Source organism: Euprymna scolopes, chromosome 16 (assembly GCF_053919585.1).
Source record: "Euprymna scolopes isolate OS-2025 chromosome 16, ASM5391958v1, whole genome shotgun sequence".
NCBI classification, from domain to species: Eukaryota; Metazoa; Mollusca; class Cephalopoda; order Sepiida; family Sepiolidae; genus Euprymna; species Euprymna scolopes.
In genome coordinates, this window is record NC_136497.1 from 4607104 (window position 1) to 4628029 (window position 20926).

Genomic DNA, 20926 nt, shown 5'->3' on the forward strand with positions numbered 1-20926 from the left:
TGCATATCCTGTCTATGTTCTAGTTGTTCATGGATATGGTCAGGGTTGGGAAATCTGGGATTTGGAATTTTCGCAATTATGTTTGATCCTATAATGCGGTTGTTCACCAGGGCTCGGTAACTTGTGACTGATTGGTATTGTTCGTAGGCATAGCATTGCTAAATTAGGGTCTCTGCCTGCTTGCTTTGCCTTGATTAGTGTTCTTTTAACTGTTTGGATTTGATGCTAAGAGGAAATCTGTTTCATTGCTGAGATGACCATGTTGCTTGTAGTTAGGCTAGTCATTTTCCTTATGATTGGAAATTTGCTGTAGTAATCAGCAATTATTAGATATTCTTGATCATTACAGTGAAACAAGTCAGTTCCCACAACTTCCCATGCTCTGCTGGGGATGTCATGTGGTTGTAGAGTTTCCTTTGGTTGTGCTGGGAGATTTTCTTGACATATTGAACATTTCTTGATCATGTTTTCAATATCAATTAATCTTCTCCCAGTATACAGCATCCCTGGCTTGAAGACGTGTCTTTTCAATACCTTGATGGCTGTAAATGAAGCTGGTCTAAAATGATTTTCTGTTGGGTTTCTGGGATAATAATCCTTGATCCCTTCATGATGATACCATCATTGACAGTTCATCTCTGTATGACCGTATTGTTGGTGGTACTTCCTTTATTGAATCTGGCCATCCTATTGTTATGATTTCTTGCAGCTGATCAAGTACTGGATCAGCCTTTGTTTCCTTTTTTATCTCATTCAGGCGCTCACTCCTGAATCTCACCAAATCGACTCGCACGTCTAAGCCAATTGTGTCTGTGTTTTTAGTGCTAGGGAGACGGCTCAGAGTATCAGCTAGAGTCATTTCCCGTCCTGGTATGTACTTTATTTGCATTTGATATCCCTGTAACTTGATCAGCATCCGCTGCAGTCTAGGAGGTGCACTAGTCAGTGGCTTCTGTAAAATCATGATGAGTGGCTTATGATCGGTGAGTACCTTAAATTTACAGCCGTGTAGGTATATGTGGAATCTTTGGATCCCAAATACAATTGCAAGAATCTCTCTTTCTATGCATGCGTAACGCTTTTCAGTGTCTGTTAGAGACTTTGATGCATATGCAATAGGTTTTTTGTTTTGCATTAATGCATCTCCAAGTCCTTTTAAACTTGCGTCTGTTTGTAGTGTTGGTATTTCAGTTGTGTTAAAATATGCTAATTGCTGTTTTGAGGTTTTCAAAACATTCCTTGTGGTGTTCTTCCCAAGGAAAGGGTGCATCCTTCTTTAATAGTCCTCTTAAAGAATGTTTCTTGTCAGCAAGGTTAGGAATAAATGGTGACAAGTATGTGATAAAACTTAAGAATTCTTGTAGTTCTTTCTTACAAGTTGGGTTTGGCATGTTTTTTAGATCTTTGAGCTTTTCTGGATCCGGACTGACACCATTTTCACTATAGATCATTCCAAAGAAGGATATGCTTTTTGATTTGATTTCACATTTTGTAGAATTGAACACGAGACCATTATTAGCAGCTACTTGCATGAGCTTTTGTAGAATCTGGTTGTGTTCTTCATCCGTTTTACTATAGACAACAACATCGTCAGCGATTCCCACTGCACCATCAATTTGTTCAAGTATCTGGTCTATTTTCATTTGGAAAATATCTTGCGATACACTCAATTTAAATGGTAGTCTCTGAAAACAGTACCTACCATAAGGAGATTGGAATGTTATTAGTGGTTGAGACTCATTGTCCAGGTGTATCAACCAATAACCAACTTTAGCGTCCAGTTTAGAAAATAGCTTGACACCTGCAAAATGCTGTGTTAGTTCTTCCATTGTAGGAATGTCATGATGTGGTCTTTTGAGTGCTGTATTCAGGTGTCTTGGGTCTAAACATATTCTCAGGCTCCCATCTTTTTTATGTGAGTATGCTAAACTCGAAACCCAGTCTGTTAGCTTTGTCACTTTTCTGATAATAGTGTTTTTGACCATGTTATCAAGTTCCTGCTTTATCTTGTCTTTTAGAGCAATTGGTGTTTTTCTAGGTGCATCGATGTGCGGTGATATGCTTTTGTTGAGTGATAGTTGGACAGTCCCTGGCATGGAACCAATTTTATCAAACTGATCTGGTTGCATCTGCATCAGGTCTTTTATTGTATTGACTGGTGTTGCAGCAGGAGGCTGATGTCTATCCTCTTTCCTGATTGTGCAGTGAAGGGTGACTAATTTGAGCTGTTCTAGTAAGGGTAATCCTAGAACTGCTGGCCCTTGTACGTCTACAATGTAAAAAACACTTGTGCCAGTCTGTTCCATTGTATTTGCATGGAATACTGATGCTACCATAGCATTTTATCGGAGTACCATTATATGCTATTAGTTTGTTTTTCCTTGTTTTGTTTTCTATGTTTCGGAAACCATAGGCATCTAATTTCTCCAGGAACATTCTACGAGACGGGTAATGTGTTACCTTGGGCTCCTGTATCAATTTTCGCAACCTGTGGACTCCATTTCTGTTAGGCAATTTAATATTTATATAAACAAAAGTTTTGTCTTTCTGGGTGATAGAAAACGTTTTGATGCTGTTAAAAGTAAGGCTTTCAAGGTGTTCATCTATTCCATGAGTATTGCATATTGCATCAGCTTGAATGGGCTATCTTTTCTTGAACGGGTCTCTCCAATATTGTGGTTGATACTTCGGTTTTGACCTGTTGTAATCTCTGTTTTGTGACTTCAATCTTTACCGTGGTTTTGTTTGGCTTGATAAACAAACTGCTGCCCAGTGGTTATCTTTACCACATGTTTTGCATTTTGATCCATATGCTGGGCAAGCTTCACGACGAAGTTCATGGCTTCTACCACAATGAAAACAGTTATTAAATTTCTTAGAACCTTTTTGATGTTCTTATCGTCTGGGTAGTGGTGCTACTATTTTCCTTGCTATTTAACATAACCCTTTTTTTCTTTTCTTTTTTTTTACACAGGCATCACCACTTAGCAAGGCCCAAAGGCCACTCGAGGATAAGGGTTAAAGAGTGTAGAGTAGTCAAAAGGACAATATAGTAATCATTAGTAATGAAAGTTTGGTAAAGTTGATAACTTATATGGAACGGCTCATCAAGAACTTATTTACGTTAGACTTGAAGACAACCATATTGTAGTCAGCTGGAAAGCAGGAAAAGGGAAGACAATTCCACAGGCATGCAGTTCTAAGAAAGAAGCTTTTTTCATGGAATCTATGTTTAGGTTTAGGCACAGATAACGAGTGGGGGGAATTATTGATAGTGTTTTCAGCTAGACGAGTGTTTCTTGTGAAAGTTTGGCGAGGGGGGGACCATAGATTTAAGCTCAGTTGAACGCTTTCCATGGAAATAACGATACAGCAGAGACAAACTTGCAACATCTCTTCTGTGAGATAGAGGTTGCAAGGAAGAGAAAAGGACATCTCCTACAAGGCTACGAAGTCTATTTTGAATTCTATCAGGCAGGACAAGTCCTTTCTAGCAGCTCCTGGCCAGATGTGCCAACAGTACTCCATCCTTGGGCGTACCTGGCTTTTATATAGATAGAGAATTGCATCAGCAGTGAGATATCTACTGGATCGATAGAAGGATCCCACCATTTTTCTAGCGGCCTTGACAACAGAGTTCATGTATGTGTTCCATTTAAGATTAGGAGTAAAGGTCAAGCCCAGAAGCTTGTCAAAATTTGAGACCTCCTCAAGACGAGAGCCATTCACTGCAATTGATGCAAGATGGGGATCAGAGTGTTGATAATGTAAAGATAAAAGCTTGGTTTTAGATGCATTAAAAGTAACCAGCCACTTCTTTCCCCATTGTACCACGTGCTCAAGATCAGAGGAGAGAGAATCGGAGAGAACTTGGTCGTTTACTGTCTTAGATGTACTACCATAGATAGAAGGGTCATCAGCAAAAATGTCTACAAATGATGTAAGGATGTGATTTGGAAGATCATTAATGTAGATCAGGAAAAGAGTTGGGCCCAGGATGGACCCCTGAGGGATTCCAGCATTAATACTGTGAGCTTCTGATTTTTGCCCATCAACTACTACTCTTATGAACCTGTCAGATAGAAATGATTTAATAATTGAGAAGACATTTCCAGCTATACCATAGCTAGATATCTTGTGAAGGAAACCTCCATGCCATACCCTATCAAAGGCCTTTGATATGTCTAGCAATTGCCCTAGAAAGAAGTCTCCGTCGAGAGATTTGCTAATCCATTCATTAACACATCTGCTGTAGATCTAGCAGAACGGAAACCATATTGAGTGTCACTAAGAAGGTTATTTTTGCTGAGATGGTTGATTACTTCTCTATTTAACACAGATTTCAGCAACTTACTCATGACGCACAGGAGACTTATTGGCCTATACTGAGAGGGGGATGAGCGCTCACCTGAATTCCTGATGAGATTTTCCAGGGTGATGGGAAGCAATTCTCAAGACAACGTTTAAACAGTTTTGTAAGTATGGGTGAAGATTTTTGAGTACTACAATCCCTTTCCTTATTGATTTTCTCTCAGAATTCTTTCATAACACTACCATCACTTGAAACTGGCAATACCTCACAAAACCTCATCTGCTGACTCTACCTGTGCAATGTCATCTGACAAAGACCATTGAAAAAAAATCTTTTCTACTTTTGGTTTGCGATAAAAAATTTATTACAACGCTGGATGCAGATATAACCTCAATGACTTGGCCAATGTAAAAGTTGGTGTCTGTTGAATAATCAAAAGAACTGTAGTAGTCAATAACACAACAACAACAACAACAATAATAATAATAATAATAGCAGCAACACTTACCAAGGGTCCAGCTTATGCACAAGACAGACACCAGATTGAGCTGGACTGAGGGCTTGTGTTTATGTACAAGCATATCCAATCAGGTGATTCAGCCAATCACAATCCAAAGAATAGACTGGCCCATGTGTGCACAATGGAATCTCCCATTGTGCCATAAATAGTTCTCCTCTTTCATGAGAAGTAACTTTAGTCTTTGTCAAGTTATCCACAACTTGAACGCTGACCAAAAGTCCACTACACAATCCAACAGTGTCATAGTAGACAGCAACCCATTGACCTTGATGCTCATAATTTTTTTTTTTTTTTTTTACATTTTCACCCCAAACAAGGTACATTGCCACTTTGTTGTAGGGGGCTAATATCAGGGACATAGACGTTACGGGTACTGTGTAGGGAGTTGGGCAGCAAGATGTCGGTTCACGTTGCACTTGAACTTCTGCATGCCCGTACAGTTGGGGAAGCAGGGACCCAGAAGGGAATTCCAAAGTCTAGCTGTTCTGGGGAAGAAACTACTAGAGTAGAAGGCTCTCTTACATCTAGGGATCTCTACTGTGAAGGGGTGGGATTTAGCTGCTTGTCGGGTTAGTCGAGGGTATTTACGTTGAGGGGGCACAAGTGCTGGCAGTTCTTCAGAGCATTCATCGTTAAAGTACTTGTAGAACAGGCAGAGGGATGCTACATTTCGTCGATGGGAGAGAGGCTGAAGTTTAGATGACAGTTCAGGACGTATCAGATTGGCGACTCTCTTTTGAACCTTGTCTAGGAGCGAGAGACTAGTGGCAGATGCACCAGCCCAAATATGAAACAATGCTCCATACATGGGCGAATGGTGGCCTTATAGAGGTATAGGATACTTTCGGGTGTTAGTATCTTTCTAGCACAGTAGAGAGAACCTACCTTCTTCACAACGGTCCTGGCGATACTCTCAATGTAATTGTTCCAACTCATGTTTCTTATGAGCATTAGGCTGAGGAGTTTAAAAGATGTACTTTCAGATAAAGAGTAATTGGCCATTGCTATTGGTGGTAGAGAAGGTTTCTTGTAAATATTGAAGGAAACGAGTTTAGTCTTGGCAGCATTGAATGTGACCGTCCATTTGTGTCCCCATTCCACTACAGATCGGAGGTCATCCTCTAGTGTTTCTGCCATTTCTTTAGATATGTGTTCATTTGTTTTCCTGTTGTGTCTGTTATAGAGCGTGGTTTCGTCAGCATCTCACAGGCAATTTTGTCAGGGAGGTCATTTATGAATATTAGGAATAACAGAGATCCAAGGATAGACCCCTGAGGCACTCCCGCATTTATATCATATTGTTTAGATGTACGACCGTCAAGGACAACCTGAATTTTTCTCTTATCTAAGAAAGATTTAATTATGTTAAGTATTCTTCCAGTGATACCATATGATCTGATTTTCTTGAGAAGACCTTCATGCCATACCCTGTCTAAAGCCTTATATATATCTAGAGCTACCGCTCTACCCTCCCCCGCTTTGTCCAGTGACTGGTATATACGTTCTGAGATTACAGTTAGGATGTCTGCTGTGGAATGGGCTTGCCTAAATCCATATTGTTGGTAAGTCAGAAGTTTAGCATCTGTAAGGTGATGGACTAGAGCTTGGTTAATTATGGTCTCAAATATTTTGACGAAAAGTGGAAGGAGGCTAATGGGGCGATAATTTACTGGGTCAGTTCTTTCGCCAGAATTTATGAAAACTGGTACTACAGAAGTAGTTTTCCAACAGGCAGGAAAGCAAAATTCATTAAGGCATTTGTTGTAAAGTTTAGAGAGAACTGGAGCTACTTCGGTGGAGCACATTTTTAATAGCACAGCAAGTTCACATGCTTTTGCAGTGTCAAGATTTCTTATGATAACATGCACCTGAGCAGGGGTGATTTTCAGATCTTCTAGTGTGGCGTCTGTCCACAAAGGAAAGTCAGAGAGGGGTGGTTGGCAGGGTCCAGTGTGGAGTTGGAGGCAAACCGACTGGCAAGCATGTTAGCCTTCTTGGTTGCAGAGCAAACAACCTCATGATTGTTGGATAGTGGGGGAATTGTTGATTGCCCATTATTTACTACACTGTTGTAGATTTTCCAGAAGTCACGGGTTTTTTGGTGGTTTCAGTAAATTCTCTCTTAGCTGTCGCTATTTCTTTCTTACAGTTACTTCTGGCTTCTATATACTTCTGCCTGTTTGAACTGAAGATATCCTGAGATGGTTCTTCATCACAACTGCAGGAGTTATCTGAATGTTCAGCAGATTCACTCAGGGACATTTTTGTTGCTTTGGAAGTGAAAATGGATTAACAGGATTTCTTCTCAAGTAATCAGAGAAAGCAGCTTCCAGTTGAACTTTATTTCCACTGGTGTTGATTTTGACACCTAACACAACCTTGAGATATCTCGGTTCAACTTTATCAAAAACACCTGATAGAACATATAGGCCTCGGGGGTACTTTTAACGTTTATCACCGAAAATGGAGACGCCATTCTTTTCGTGCACCTGTCATTAAAATCCGAGGGAGAAATCATTATTTTAAACTATGACCGAAGGCTGAAATAAATAACAAAAAAATTAAACTAATGATTTTTCGGTTTCATTTAAATTAATTTGTTGTTGAGCCTTTAAAGTTGCTTTAATCTTAAAAAAAATGTTCCATTTAAAATTATTTATTTGTTTGAAAAAAAAACCAAAAAAAAAACAAAAACAAACTATTTTATAAAAATCCAATGTTGCTTCATTACAAAATTATTTTATTAAAATTATATTTTCTTACGCAAACTTTTAAATAAATGTTTTTACAATTATATTTTGATAATTTTTTATACAATAAATTTTTTGGATTTCAAATGGCGCTCGCCCAGTTAATTAAATCGAAACATTTCCAATTAAACGATTACGAATATATGCTCTTTCACTTTACTTTTTTCATAGTTCTTTTCGGGAGTAATTAATATCTAGTCTAATTTTTTGTTATTTATTTCAAACTTCGGTCATAGTTTAAAACACTGATTTCGACAGGTGCGCGAAAAAAATGGCGTCTCCATTTTGTGGCGATAAACTGTAGAAGTACCATCTCGTAATTATTAAATAAACAAAAAAAAATGATTTTTACAGTGAAATTAATTTTTTCATTTATGCGTCACGTGCACATAACTTAATTATATTTTCAGTTATTATTTTTTAAGTAATCTACTTAATGTAATTAAAAGATAATTTAACAGCATCTTTGCTACTTGTACAGTTTAATCAAGGCATAAAAAAATGAAAATATCGAAAAAATGTTATATTGTACGTATCCGTTTTGGACTGGAGATCTCAAAAAAAAAATTTTACTTAATTTGATTTTTTTTTTTTACAGCAGAAAAACACGCTTTTATGAGAGCACGTTGTAGGCAGGATTCTTGAATTTAAAAAAAAATTTTGTGTGAATTTTAGAAACGCCATGGGGAGATAACTCAACTTAAAGCCCCGACACTCCCACCCCATCTTTAATTCTAGCTTTTCTTCCTAAGAATCGAACCTTTTGCTTGGTATCATAACAAATTGTTTTTTCGCTGTAAAAAAATTAAAAAAAAACAAAAAAACTATTTGATGAAATTAAGGGAATTTTTTTTTTTCGGGGAACTTCATTCCATAACGGATACGTACAATATAAACTTTTTTCGATATTTTCATTTTTTAATGTCTTGATTAAACTATACAAGTACCAAATCTTCAAATTTATCAAAAACGCCTGATAGAACATAAAAACAAAAAAAACTGCACATTTTTATGTGAAATTAATTTTTGTATTTACTCATGACTTGTTGCACGTAACTTAAAACTTAACTTTATTTTGTTAATTTTTTTAACTATATTTTGTAATTTTTTTAACTATATTTTGTTAATTTTTTTTACTGTACAGTCTAATAAAAAATAATTTAACAAAATGTTAGATATATCGAAACCGCCCGACAGAACATAAGACAATTAAATAAGTAAACCAAAAAATGAGGCACATTTTTTAAAATAAAAAAAGATTTTTCACAGTCACATGCAACTAAAAATGTTTTTTATTTAAAATGTACTCAGTTTAATTTTTAAAAGATAATTTAACAATGCTGAAGTTTATCCAACTGAACGAAGATAAAGCAAAGAACATATGAAAGTTTGAAAGAAGATATGGAAAATAAACAACTGACATTATTTTTTACAGTGTAAATTTTCATTTCTTTTATTGACGTACTAAAAATATTATTTTAAACAATAACTTTCTATAACTTTTAAATAAACAAAAACAAACTCACTTAAGAACTTTGATATATCTATAGTGAAATAATTTGTTTAAGTTGTCATGGACTCCTTCATGCTGACAGTTGATTTCGGTCACTTGGGATTAAGTAGTCAATCTTGATGTGTAGGTACAGTCACTTTTATTAGTGGCGCTTCTTGATTTATGAGCATAGCAATATGATACCAACAGATTATTAAAGAGGATGCCATTTTTGAATTTTTTCAATTGAATTTCTTTCATATTTCTTTCACTGAAGTTTTCAAGTTGGATTTTTTTTTGTGAAACCAACTTAAAACCCCTTTTTAAGCTCACCATATTGATAAGTGATCTTTTTTTCTTTAAAATGGTACTATTCTTTTTATACCTAGAGACTTACAATATCATGCGCTCACCAAAATTAGTGACATAACCTGGAAAAAAAAAAACTATTAAAGAAACAAAAAAAGAATTCTATATCTATAAAGCAAGAAGATTAAATTTTAGTTAAATCAAAACTTTGTCAAAATAAACAAGATATCGCAAGTTGAAGTTAAGGGAAATTTAACTTTATTTACCAGTTTTCGCATCCTAAACTAGGCTAGTTTGGGATACCTAATCTTAGATACAAATAGAGAGAATGAGTGTTTGTGATGAATGTTTTGCAGGAGGGGCGGGCATAGGTCAGTCGTTTTAATAATATTTTTTTTACAAAATTTATTTCAAGACTAGCGGAGGTGGGGTGGGGTGAACTAGCCCGGTCGTAAAATATGCGTAAATTTTAATTCATGCAGTATTCATGTATTTATTATTACAGACCTAATTCTCTATTGAATATTATATTGTACCTAATATATCGTACTGGTTTCAAACGATTAAAAAAAAATAACTTGTGCGCCATCAGCTACAATTGAAACCACAACACTTAGTTCTTCAGCTGTGTTCCTTACCATTTGAGCTATCGACAGATAGATAAGAAAGATTTAAAATTAAACCACTACGAGGTATGGATGGATTTGTGCATGCACAAAAGTAATAGAAATATGTTTGCAAGTTGAAATAAACATTGTAAGAATTTTCTTCTCGCCTGTTTTTGTTCCAAGACATTGGCAAAAAATTAACAATTACAACAAAGCATGTCTCTAAAATTTGACACACATTTTATTCGTTCTTCATTACAAAAGAGTAAATTTTTGTCTCTGAATAGAGATGGTAACATCTCGAAAGGTAAGAGTTCTTTAATCTTCAGCAGGAACTTGAATTCAGATTCAGTACTGTTTGAAGATTGGATTAATTATAGCCATTTGAAAGGATTGACATGATGCTTTCTGTTGACGGATTTAATTTTCGAGTCAACATCAGAGAAGTTCATAAAGCATGTTCATTTGAAGAAATTGTCATTAAAGACAGTTCGATAATTCTGACGTTAAAAAATCTCTGGGAGACATATATAATGATAACTTAGCCTAAACATTAAGGCTTTAAAAATAAATGCCTCATATTTAGAGAGAGTTGAGTTCCATGTTTCTTCCACAGCTGCTGTATCTGGAACTGAAAAAACAGCATTTAAAAACCCGCCAAGCCCATCACTCGATGGTTAAAATCTCGACCAATCTGATTGGTCTAAACAAAGACAGTGGGTTGCCAATCAGCCAATGAGGGGCTTGCTTATAATTGTAGAATTTCTCACATTTTGATTTCTGTGCGCATAATTCATCCATCCAAACAAAGAATTTACTCGTTATAAACCATTCTTTTTTATGATTACTATTTCATGTTAATTTCAGTGTCATGTGACCAGTAGTTTAAGAGTTCACACATACCACTCAAGCTCATGGTTTGATGACCAATTCTTTAAAAAAGATGAGTGGTCTCAGCAATAACAACAAGTTCAGGTTCTGCCACACAGAAGTAGAGAGTGCGAGCCACCTGACATCCAGTTGTAAAGTCCTGTTGGGGGACGGCTATTATACAATGCGACACAAGTGAGTGCGGAAATATCTCCACTGGAAAATTTGTAAAAACTTGAATATCCAATGTCAAATCTTGGGAACATGTTTACCAGAAAGAACAGTTGGAAATAAGTCATACACCATCCACTATGACTACGAAATTCCTACAGTTACATACCTAGAAAATAGGGCTATTAAGCCTCACATAAGGGGACAAGAGAGAGATGCTGGCCTTAACATAGCTGAGAAGGAGAAAATAACAAAATACCAATGACTTATGTATGACATATATATACAGCCCCCCCCCTACACATATATATATACACACATATATGTCTCTCGCTCCTTGACAGGGTTCAAAAGAGAGTCGCAAATCTGATAGGCCCTAAACTGGCATCTAAACTTCAGCCTCTGTCCCATCGTCGAAACGTTGCATCCCTCTGCCTGTTCTACAAGTATTATAATGGTGAATGCTCTGAAGAACTGCAAGCACTTGTGCCCCCACGACGTGAACACCCTCGACAGACCCGACAAGCTGCAAAATCCCACCCCCACACTGTAGAGATCCCTAGATGTAAAAGATCTTTCTACTCCAGTAGTTTCTTCCCCAGAACTGCTAGACTTTGGAATTCCATTCCAGGTCACTGCTTCCCCAACTGTACTGACATGCATAAGTTCAAGTGCAACGTGAACCAACATCTCGCTGCCCTAATCCCTACATAGTACCCTAGTAGATGTTTCCCCTGATAGTAGCCCCCTACACCAAAGTGGCAATGTGCCTTGTTTGGGGTGAAAATGTAATAATAATAAAAAAAAAAAATGTATAAACACATATATATACATGCATATACACATGTGTACACACATATATAAATATATGCACACATATAAACACATACCTATATACACACATATGAACACATGTATACAATGCTTTAAAAAAGATGAGTGGTCTCAGCAATAACAACAAGTTCAGGTTCTGCCACACAGAAGTAGAGAGTGTGAGCCACATACAGCTACATACCTAGAAAATAGGGCTATTAAGCCTCACATAGTGATATGGGATAAGAGGGAGAAAGTGGCAACCCTAGTTGAAGTAAATGTCCCTAATGATGCTGGCATTAACAGAGCTGAGATGGAGAAAATAACAAAATACCAAGGACTTATGTACGACATGAAAAGAAACTGGAATCTTAAGAAGATATCAATCATACCAGTCATTACAGGAGCAACTGGGATAATGAAAAAGAATTTCAAAAACTATCTGGCGAATATACTCGGTGAACCAAGTGCAAGAGAAATACAAATAATTGCACTTAAAGAGACAGTTAGAATCTTAAAAAGATCTCTCGGCTGGAGTAACTAAACTAATGGGAGAATGTTTGGCATCCGGTAGAATGCCCCATCCCCATCAAAAACAAAGTGATAAGAAAATTAAAACAAGAGAGAAACATACATGCATACATTCATCTACTAGCCTGGGTGCCCGGCATTGCCCGGGTGTTTGGAGGTGTGTGTTGAGCAAAAAAAAAAGTGGTAATAGGAAGGCAGGCTCGAACCCATACCGCGAAGGAGGAAAAGAACGGGAAAAAAATGTGACGTCTTTGCTGTTACGACTACTGCCAAACCAGAAGTGACGTAGGTTTATATTAAGGCTAGACAATCGAAAAAAGGAGATGACTTTCAGAAATATCGGCAAAAAAAGCGACCCCTCTCTTTAGAAAAGTGCCCAGTTGAGGGTGAAGAAATTAATGTTTTTAGTCAATTTTTCAGTATTTGTCGTCTGAAGGGTCGAGCTTCAAAACAATACTGATCTTGTGAAAATCCGTCACCTCTGTCGAAAGTTTTAGGCAGACATGCAAACATACATACATACATATATATATTGGTAGCTCAAATTTTTGACCAAAACCGATTAAAAAGCTTGCCCTATCTCTGAATACCTTTTATGTAAAATTTCGAATGTTTAGACCAGAAATTGTCTGAGTAATTTGGTAGAGACTGCAACGGTTAAATTTTTTTTTTTAAACTTTGGCCCCTATTATGACCCCTTAACATTTATTGTTTTGGGCTCAAATCAAGTTATTAAGTTAGATCCATATCCAAGGAACCTATATCTAAAATTTCAAGTGTTTATACTCAATATTGGCGGAGGATGTTGGTAGAGTTCTCAAAGCTCAAATCGTTGAACTTTGATTACTTAACAGCCAAATTTCTGGCAGAAACCAGATTACAGATTTTCCCAAATCTCAATACCCTGTATATCAAATTTTGAGTCTGTAGACTGAAAATTGACAGAGTTATTGTGTAGGGAAATGTACACAGACAGACACACAGACAGACAGACACTTTCACTTTTATAAATATATAGATAAGATAAAATAATAATAATAATAATAATAAAAAATTATCATGATCCATGTACGGAATTTACCTGAGAAAATCGAAGAACCCAAGAAACTCATACTTCAGTGTGAACTGCAACCCTGTATAGATATTTGGTGCATAAAAAAAAAAATCCGGAAAAGTCTTTATGAATTATGTACTCATCGCAGCGTGTAAATGTTATATTCCAAAAATTATGTGATTTAATTTAGTAATTTTTTTAAACTATAAAATCAAATTTTCTAAGAAAGTGAGAACGTTATGTCTTGATCTGCCATATTTAATAAATAAAAAGAATTCAATTTGAACTATCAAGTTCAAAATCAGACTTGTAATGGCTGCGATTTACTATTAAAATCGTAAAAAAAATTATTCTCTCTCTCTCTAACGACTTGATCAATCCACATAATTACATATTCATTTTGTGACAGATGCTTGCATCATTAAGATTTTTCTGTATTTTTTGCTTGTTTTTTTCTTTGTTTTAATTTAGTTGAACTGTGGATTTGCACCAAATATTTGGTATTATCAGAGGGGACCTGAATGTTACTGATTGTGATGCAAGGAACAGACTTAATGTTTTTTTTTTTTTTTTTTTTTTTTTTTTTTTTACAAAGGCATCACCACATTATCAAGGCCCAGAGGCCACTCAAGGATAAGGGTTAAAGAGTGTACAGTAGAAATTGGTCAATATAGTAATCATTAGTAATGAAAATTTGGTAAATTTAATAACTTATATGGAACGGCTCATCAAGAACTTATTTACTTTAGACTTGAACACAACCATATTGTAGTCAGCCGGAAAGCAGGAAAACGGAAGACAATTCCACAGGCGTGCAGTTCTAAGAAAGAAGCTTTGTTCATGGAATCTACGTTTAGGTTTAGGCACAGATAAAGAGTGGGGGAAATTATTGATAGTGTTTACAGCTAGACGAGTGTTTCTTGTGAAAGTTTGGCGAGGGGGGACCGTACGAGCCGTCGCCAAACAGTCAATTACTATCAGCATCAAGCGAAACAACTTTTTCATTTTTTTTTCCGATTTAAGATTAGCGTCACTTATACTACCCTCTTTTATGAGTTAAGAATCGGGTCACAGTAGAGATCCCTAGATGTAAGAAAGCCTTCTACCCCAATAGTTTCTTCCCCAGAACTGTTAGACTTTGGAATTTCCTTCCAGGTTTCTGCTTCCCCAATTGTACTGATATGCAGAAGTTCAAGTGTAATGTGAACATACATCTTGCTGCTCAACTCTCTACATAGTATCCCTGCAACTTATGGTCCTGATAGTAGCCTCCTACATAAAGTGGCACTGTGTCTTGTTTGGGGTGAAAATGTAATTAAAAAAATAAATAAAAATATAATAATTTTCTTCAGAGCTTTTTTAATTTGAGGAATTTTTTTAAACATTATTCTTTGGAGAGTCAAATTTTTTTAAACATTATTCTTTGGAGAGTCAAATTTTTTTATGCTTTAACCTAATGAAAACGATATATTTTTGTATTTGTTAAAATTTTAGGTTTTTGGGATGAGGATGTAATTTTATTCAGCAATAAATATTGTGTAATGTAGTACACACGTTAACATGCGTTTATACACCCATTAACATGTAGATACTTGATACCCAACACGTAGCAGAGTACGTCACAAGGAACAGAAGACAAGTAATATCTCAACTCCTTTTATATTTTTCTAACAACGACATTTATTTACGGGTACTTTCCGGAATAAAACGTGATCATGCTCCTTCTCTCTGACCTCTGTTCTCTCAAACATGATCGTGATTGTGATCCTCATGAACGTCATCGTCAGTCTGTGCACACATTTTTTTTTAGTCTCTTTCTTTTTCCTTATCATGACGTCACTTTGCACATGGTTCGGTATCTGCATACACCCGCCATATGCGCATTTGCGCTCTGTTACAGTTGTAATGTTCTGTCGGTGTTATATTTATAAATAAGATTTAAGCGTGAATAGTATCTCCTCTCAGTTACGCAAGAGCATCGTTCCTACATAGAGGTGAGAAATTTTTTTTTTTTTAAGTGAGTGTGTATGAAGTATAAGTAATTGTGTCTACACAAACACTAGAAGAAAGGTAATATTTTAGATGAATTGAAAACAAAAAGTTGTATACTTTTCACCAAGTCCACGAGGAAGTATAACAAAAAAAAAAAAGTACAAAACGATGCATGTGCAGCTCACATTACTAAAACATTAATTTCATATGGAAATGTCCTGGTCACTTCTGTCGAGACTCTCAAGGATGAGAGTGCTGTAGACTACAGGCAATAAACCGATTTTTCTTCTGAAAGATGGTAATGCCTGGGAGAATGCCCTCCTGTTACCTCTGAATATTGTTCTTCTATGCAACCTTTCTCTCACAGATGTGATGTTGCTAGTCCCAGTCTTTTCTATCAATACTATTATGAAATGTGTTGTCTGATTTATTCCCTGCTTCCTTTGTTCCAGCTCATTTAACTGGTTGATATAATGTTAGAGAATAGCCCAACAGAGGCAGTAAATTGTTTGTTTATCTGTCTATCTATCTGTTAATCTAATTATCTGTATATCTATCTATTTATCTGTTTATCTAGCTACTACCTATTTATCTATCTGTCTATTTATCTATAAGTCTGTCTATATAATTATTGTCTATTTATTTATATCTCTGTCTATATAATTATCTATCTAATGATGAGTGGACAACAGAGATTTGAAGTCATGTTTTGATGTCAAACCCAGTCAGTTTGCACTGAAAATTATGCGAACGGGAAACAGATGCCACATGTCACATGTTCCAGTTTGTGCAAGCATAGTTGGCAGTTGGATCTGGGACACAAAGAGAGACTGATGGGCTACAAATGGGTCTCTCCATGAGGGAGGAGAAGTCTCAGAATAGAGGCATAGAAGAACCAAAGATTGTCGATCACTCTCTTCTGCTATGACGAATACCTGGGAATAAAATACATAAAATCTCACATCGTCTTGCATCCTGTCTTGAAGTATTCCTTTAAACAGATGCCAGCTCTCCCGAAGACGGATGATGAACCACCCACAAGAAACAATAGCAGAAACAGGTATGCTGTAATGTGTTATGTTATGTGTAGTATATGTTCGGACACGTATGCACCGACACCTAGACGAATCATGATTAAAGATCTGAGGACAATAGTCAGTTACACAACAAACAAACATACATACATACATACAAACATATGGTCCGTTATGATAAAAACACGATAGATATTTATTAGTGCCCTGTAAACATTAAAAACGCAACAATTCAAACACGATAAACAACATACCTTAATTTGGTACCGTATATAAATGGTTATATGAACAACCCTCGCATATATATATATATATATATATATATATATATATATATATACAACACTAATGTTCTTCATCAATTCTCTGTTTTGAACCCTTGCTGTAATACAACTTCATATTCCAGTAGGTTTTTCTCAAGAACTGCAAGTTTTGGAACTCTCTTTCTGCTAACTATTGTCTCCTGCCTATAGTCTTTTTAAGACTAACATCTATAGGCATCCCCTGTCTTTCCAATATTCATCTTTCATTCTTTTTAGCTCTTTGCATCAATGGCTTCACGCTTTGTCTCAAGCGATTTCCATTTAAAAAAAATTAAAAAATAACAGAAAAGTGCTATATTTTAGATACAAACACCATTTCTTTCTCTATTATTTCCCCCATTCTTTCGTTTGTTTTTATTTTTTTCTCTTCTCTTTCCTTCCTTCCTTTCTTTCTCTTCTCTTTCCACTTTCCGTTCTTTTTCTTTTCCCCCTTCTATTCTTCCTTTTCTCTTTCTCCTCAACCTTTCTTTTTCTCTTTCCCTCCTTCCTTTTTTTCCCTTTCCCTTCCTCCTTGCTTCCTCTATTTTTTTTTTTTACTTAATTACTTTCTCCTTTTCTTTCGTCTCCCCCCCCCCTCCCCGGTCTCCTGTCGTTTCCTACCCCTAATCAATTTGGTATTAATAAAGAATAATTAAAGGCAATTAATTCTTTCTCATTATATACTGACATTAATAATAATAATAATAATAATAATTGACCTTTTCATTGTTGTAATGAAAATGTCTAATTAACAGCGTTAATAAAAACAGTAATAAAACAAGCAACAGTCATTTCTTGTTTGAAAAACTTGTTTCAGATTCAGATTCTGACCGCAAACTCTTTCCTTAACAAATCAAAATAAAATGGTGTCTTTTCTGAATATTTTCAAACGATTCTAAATGGAATCGATTTTGTTTTCTGTTCTGAATTTGTCCCAAACGACAGGAACTCACCAAAACAGTTGTTTCTAAGAAACATATTGAACCACAATATTTGCTGCATTGTTTTGTTTTTTTTAAATTTTTTTTCGTGTATAAAAGTAAAGATAAACTATGCCCGGTTTTTATTTGTCTGCAAAAATATCTGGACTTAAATGACAGTAAATATGACCTTGGTTGTGAATATGATTGTCATCATAATGTTGTGAATATCAATTAAATTGGCAACATCTGCGTCACTGATATCCACTTTGACTGTCTTGTCTATCTCGATTGCAGTCTTTCAACATAACGAATATGACAATCATGTCAACTAAAATGAAAAAAATATTCATTTTATTATCTCAAACATTCAAGATATATATGGAGTAGCAAGACGCCTGGCATTGCCCAATCGAACAATTCGCTTGAACACGATATTTTAATTCATGCAGATTGCTTATGCATTATTATAGAATCCTCAATTAATTTTTATATTTTACAAATGATCATTTGCCCAGTGGACTAATTCGCAAAAAAAATAAAAAGTAATAATGATAATGGCGTTCATCAAATTTCGTCTGTGTGTTTTTTTTGTTTTTTTTTTTTACAATATCACGTCAGCTGATTTTTGGGCTTGACGAATTTAAAAATAGTTTTTCTTCTTTAAAAAGAATAATTTTTACAGGAGAATATTCTACGTTACCATGGTTACATGATGTAGCATAACATATTCCCCTGTAAAAATTATTTTTTATCTATAAGAGAAGAAAGACTTTTTTTAAGATTTTCGATTTTTTAGATTTTCGATACTTATCAGATGAATTTCTGTACAAAACATATCTAAGAACACTGCCAGGCATATAAATTAGCTTTGTGTGAAATTCGCAAAAGATAGGCTCAGCTGTTTTGGAACCTATGAGGAAAGAATATATACACACACACACACACACACACACACACAAAGTGACTTTTATATAATAGTAGAGGTATTGTTTTTTTTTTACTCTTATTCACCTCAAACAAGGCATATTATGACTTAGATGTAATGGAGATGCAAGATGTCTGTTCGCATTACATTAAAATTTCAACATGCTTGTACAGTCAGGAGCAGGAAACAGGGAAAGAATTCCAAAGTCAAGTAGTTTGAAAGAGAAAAAGCTGTTTTCTAGGTTGGCAGTATTTTGCGCAAACAGTTGGCAGAGATGGTGGAAATTTTCTGTTTCTATGTCTATCCTTGTAGCCATGTCACTAGTAAGGGTGCTGGAGGTAAACGTTTTGTCTGGGCTGACGTTATTCGCCTGATAGTCAGGGACCCGAACCTTGGATTAACCACTAAGGAGGCTGTCCTATCAGCAGGTGCAAAGTACTGGAGCTGCTGTATTGCCATTTGGTGAATGGATTCTGGACCATGCAGTAGCTTCTGGTGGGGCCTCTCGATGCCATACTAGTGGGTAATTGTTACGGCTTTACCTTATCATTAGCTACAAAAAAAAAAAATTCTTCGTTTCTTTTTCTCTCTTAGTTTCCCCTCTCTGTCCTGCTCTAAGTAAATCTGACGACCTAGTCCACAAATTCCAAAATTTCATCATGACAAGTTTCAAGAAAAAATACACGATTAAACCCGGTTCTCCAACTTCCAACGTAGACCCCTACTACCATGTCTCCTTCTCCAACATCAGGGGTCTACGTTCTAACCTTCCAGAGGTTGAAGCCCAATTACAGGAGACTAAACCAGACCTTTTATTTTTAAGTGAAACTGGCATTTGACAGGCTATTTCCCTAGAAGAGTTTGCAATTATAGGATACTCTAACTTAACTTCTAAATCTGACCCCCAAGATCGCCATGGGCATGGAATATGTGCCTATATTAAAGATAGCTTTCTATGTGGTAGGGACATCTCCAGGGAAGATCCTAACTTACCCCATATGTGCTTCCGGGTTGCTTTAGCTCACACTACGGCATTTATATTTACTCTCTATCGCCCCCACAAGAGCGGAGTTACTATCTTTCAAAGCATATCTGAGAAAATTGACCAAGTCCTATCTGCTTATCCTTCAGCTAACATTCACGTATGTGGAGACTTCAATGTTCACAACGTCGAATGGTTGACCCATTCAAACAAGACCGATGATGAGGGGAGGTTCTGTCATGATTTCTCCATTGCCTATGACCTCACTCAGATTGTTCAGGAACCCACCCGTGTGCCCGACAATGACGGCCAGTATGCGAGCCTACTAGACCTTTTTCTCACAACTTGCCCTGAACTATGTTCAGTTTCTGTTCTGTCACCTCTTGGATCTTCCGACCACTATGTTGTATCAATTAAGATAAAAATGAAATGTAATAAGTCTCCAGACGTACCTCTCCATCGTACAGTATATCGATACATTAAGGCTGACTGGGATAGCTTCTGTACATTTATATCTGATCTACCTCTGCATTCCATGTTTAAAAAGGATGTGTCCTCTATAGTATTAGACCTGACTGAATTGTTAATTGTAGGTATTGACCGTTTCATACCCTCTAAAACGTTTCAGCAAAAACCTAACAGCCAGCCATGGTTCTCTCCAGAATGTGCTGCTGCCATTGCGCACAGAAATCACTTTTTCCACTGCTTCAAACGTAATAGATGTATGGAAACTAAAGCCGCTTTCAGGACTGCCAGCAACCATTGTAAGAAAGTAATAAAGAACGCAAGAGAGTTGTATGCTCAATCTGTTAAGTCCAAAGTAGCTGAGCAGCGGCTTGGTTCCCACCAGTTTTGGCAAATAGCAAACAGAATCCTGAACAGAAGCGTGTGCTCCATCCCAACTATTATCAATGGACCTGAGGTAATCTCGTCAGCATCAGACAAAGCCAAACTTTTTGCAAGGCCGCCAACCCCCAATATTTCCTCCTGTATCAGAAAACACGCTATGTGATATACGTATATCTGTACGTGATGTTGCCAAGCTAATCAAAATCCTTGATTCCAGTAAAGCAACTGGTCCTGACGGTATTCCAATTATAGTACTCAAAAAACTTCAACCTGAACTAGCGCTCATACTTACAAAACTGTTTAAACGTTGTCTTAAGGAGAATAGTTTCCCATCTCCCTGGAAAATTTCATCAGTATGCCCTGTATTTAAGAATTCAGGTGATCGCTCATCCCCCTCTCAGTACAGGCCAATAAGTCTCCTGTGCGTCATGAGTAAGTTGCTGAAATCTGTGTTAAATACAGAAGTAATCAACCATCTCGACAAAAATA

At 36.3% G+C, this 20926-nt stretch overlaps 1 protein-coding gene across 3 annotated transcripts in view; it reads left to right on the forward strand.

The window, feature by feature from the left end:
* The window catches only part of LOC145295829 (solute carrier family 2, facilitated glucose transporter member 10-like), an 86025-nt gene that overhangs the window by 2867 nt on the left and 62232 nt on the right, over positions 1-20926 (forward strand). The window contains exon 2 of one of the 3 annotated variants that reach the window (XM_080141538.1): positions 4340-4475. The exons of 1 other annotated variant lie outside the window; for it this stretch is intronic. Coding sequence is in view for 1 of the 2 variants with exons in the window: in XM_080141537.1 (XP_079997663.1) it covers positions 16446-16482 (37 nt within the window). In the remaining variant the exon portion in view is untranslated. Of the gene's footprint in view, positions 1-4339; positions 4476-16217; positions 16483-20926 lie in introns of those variants that run through there. One more of the 3 variants, XM_080141537.1, reaches the window with a different exon arrangement.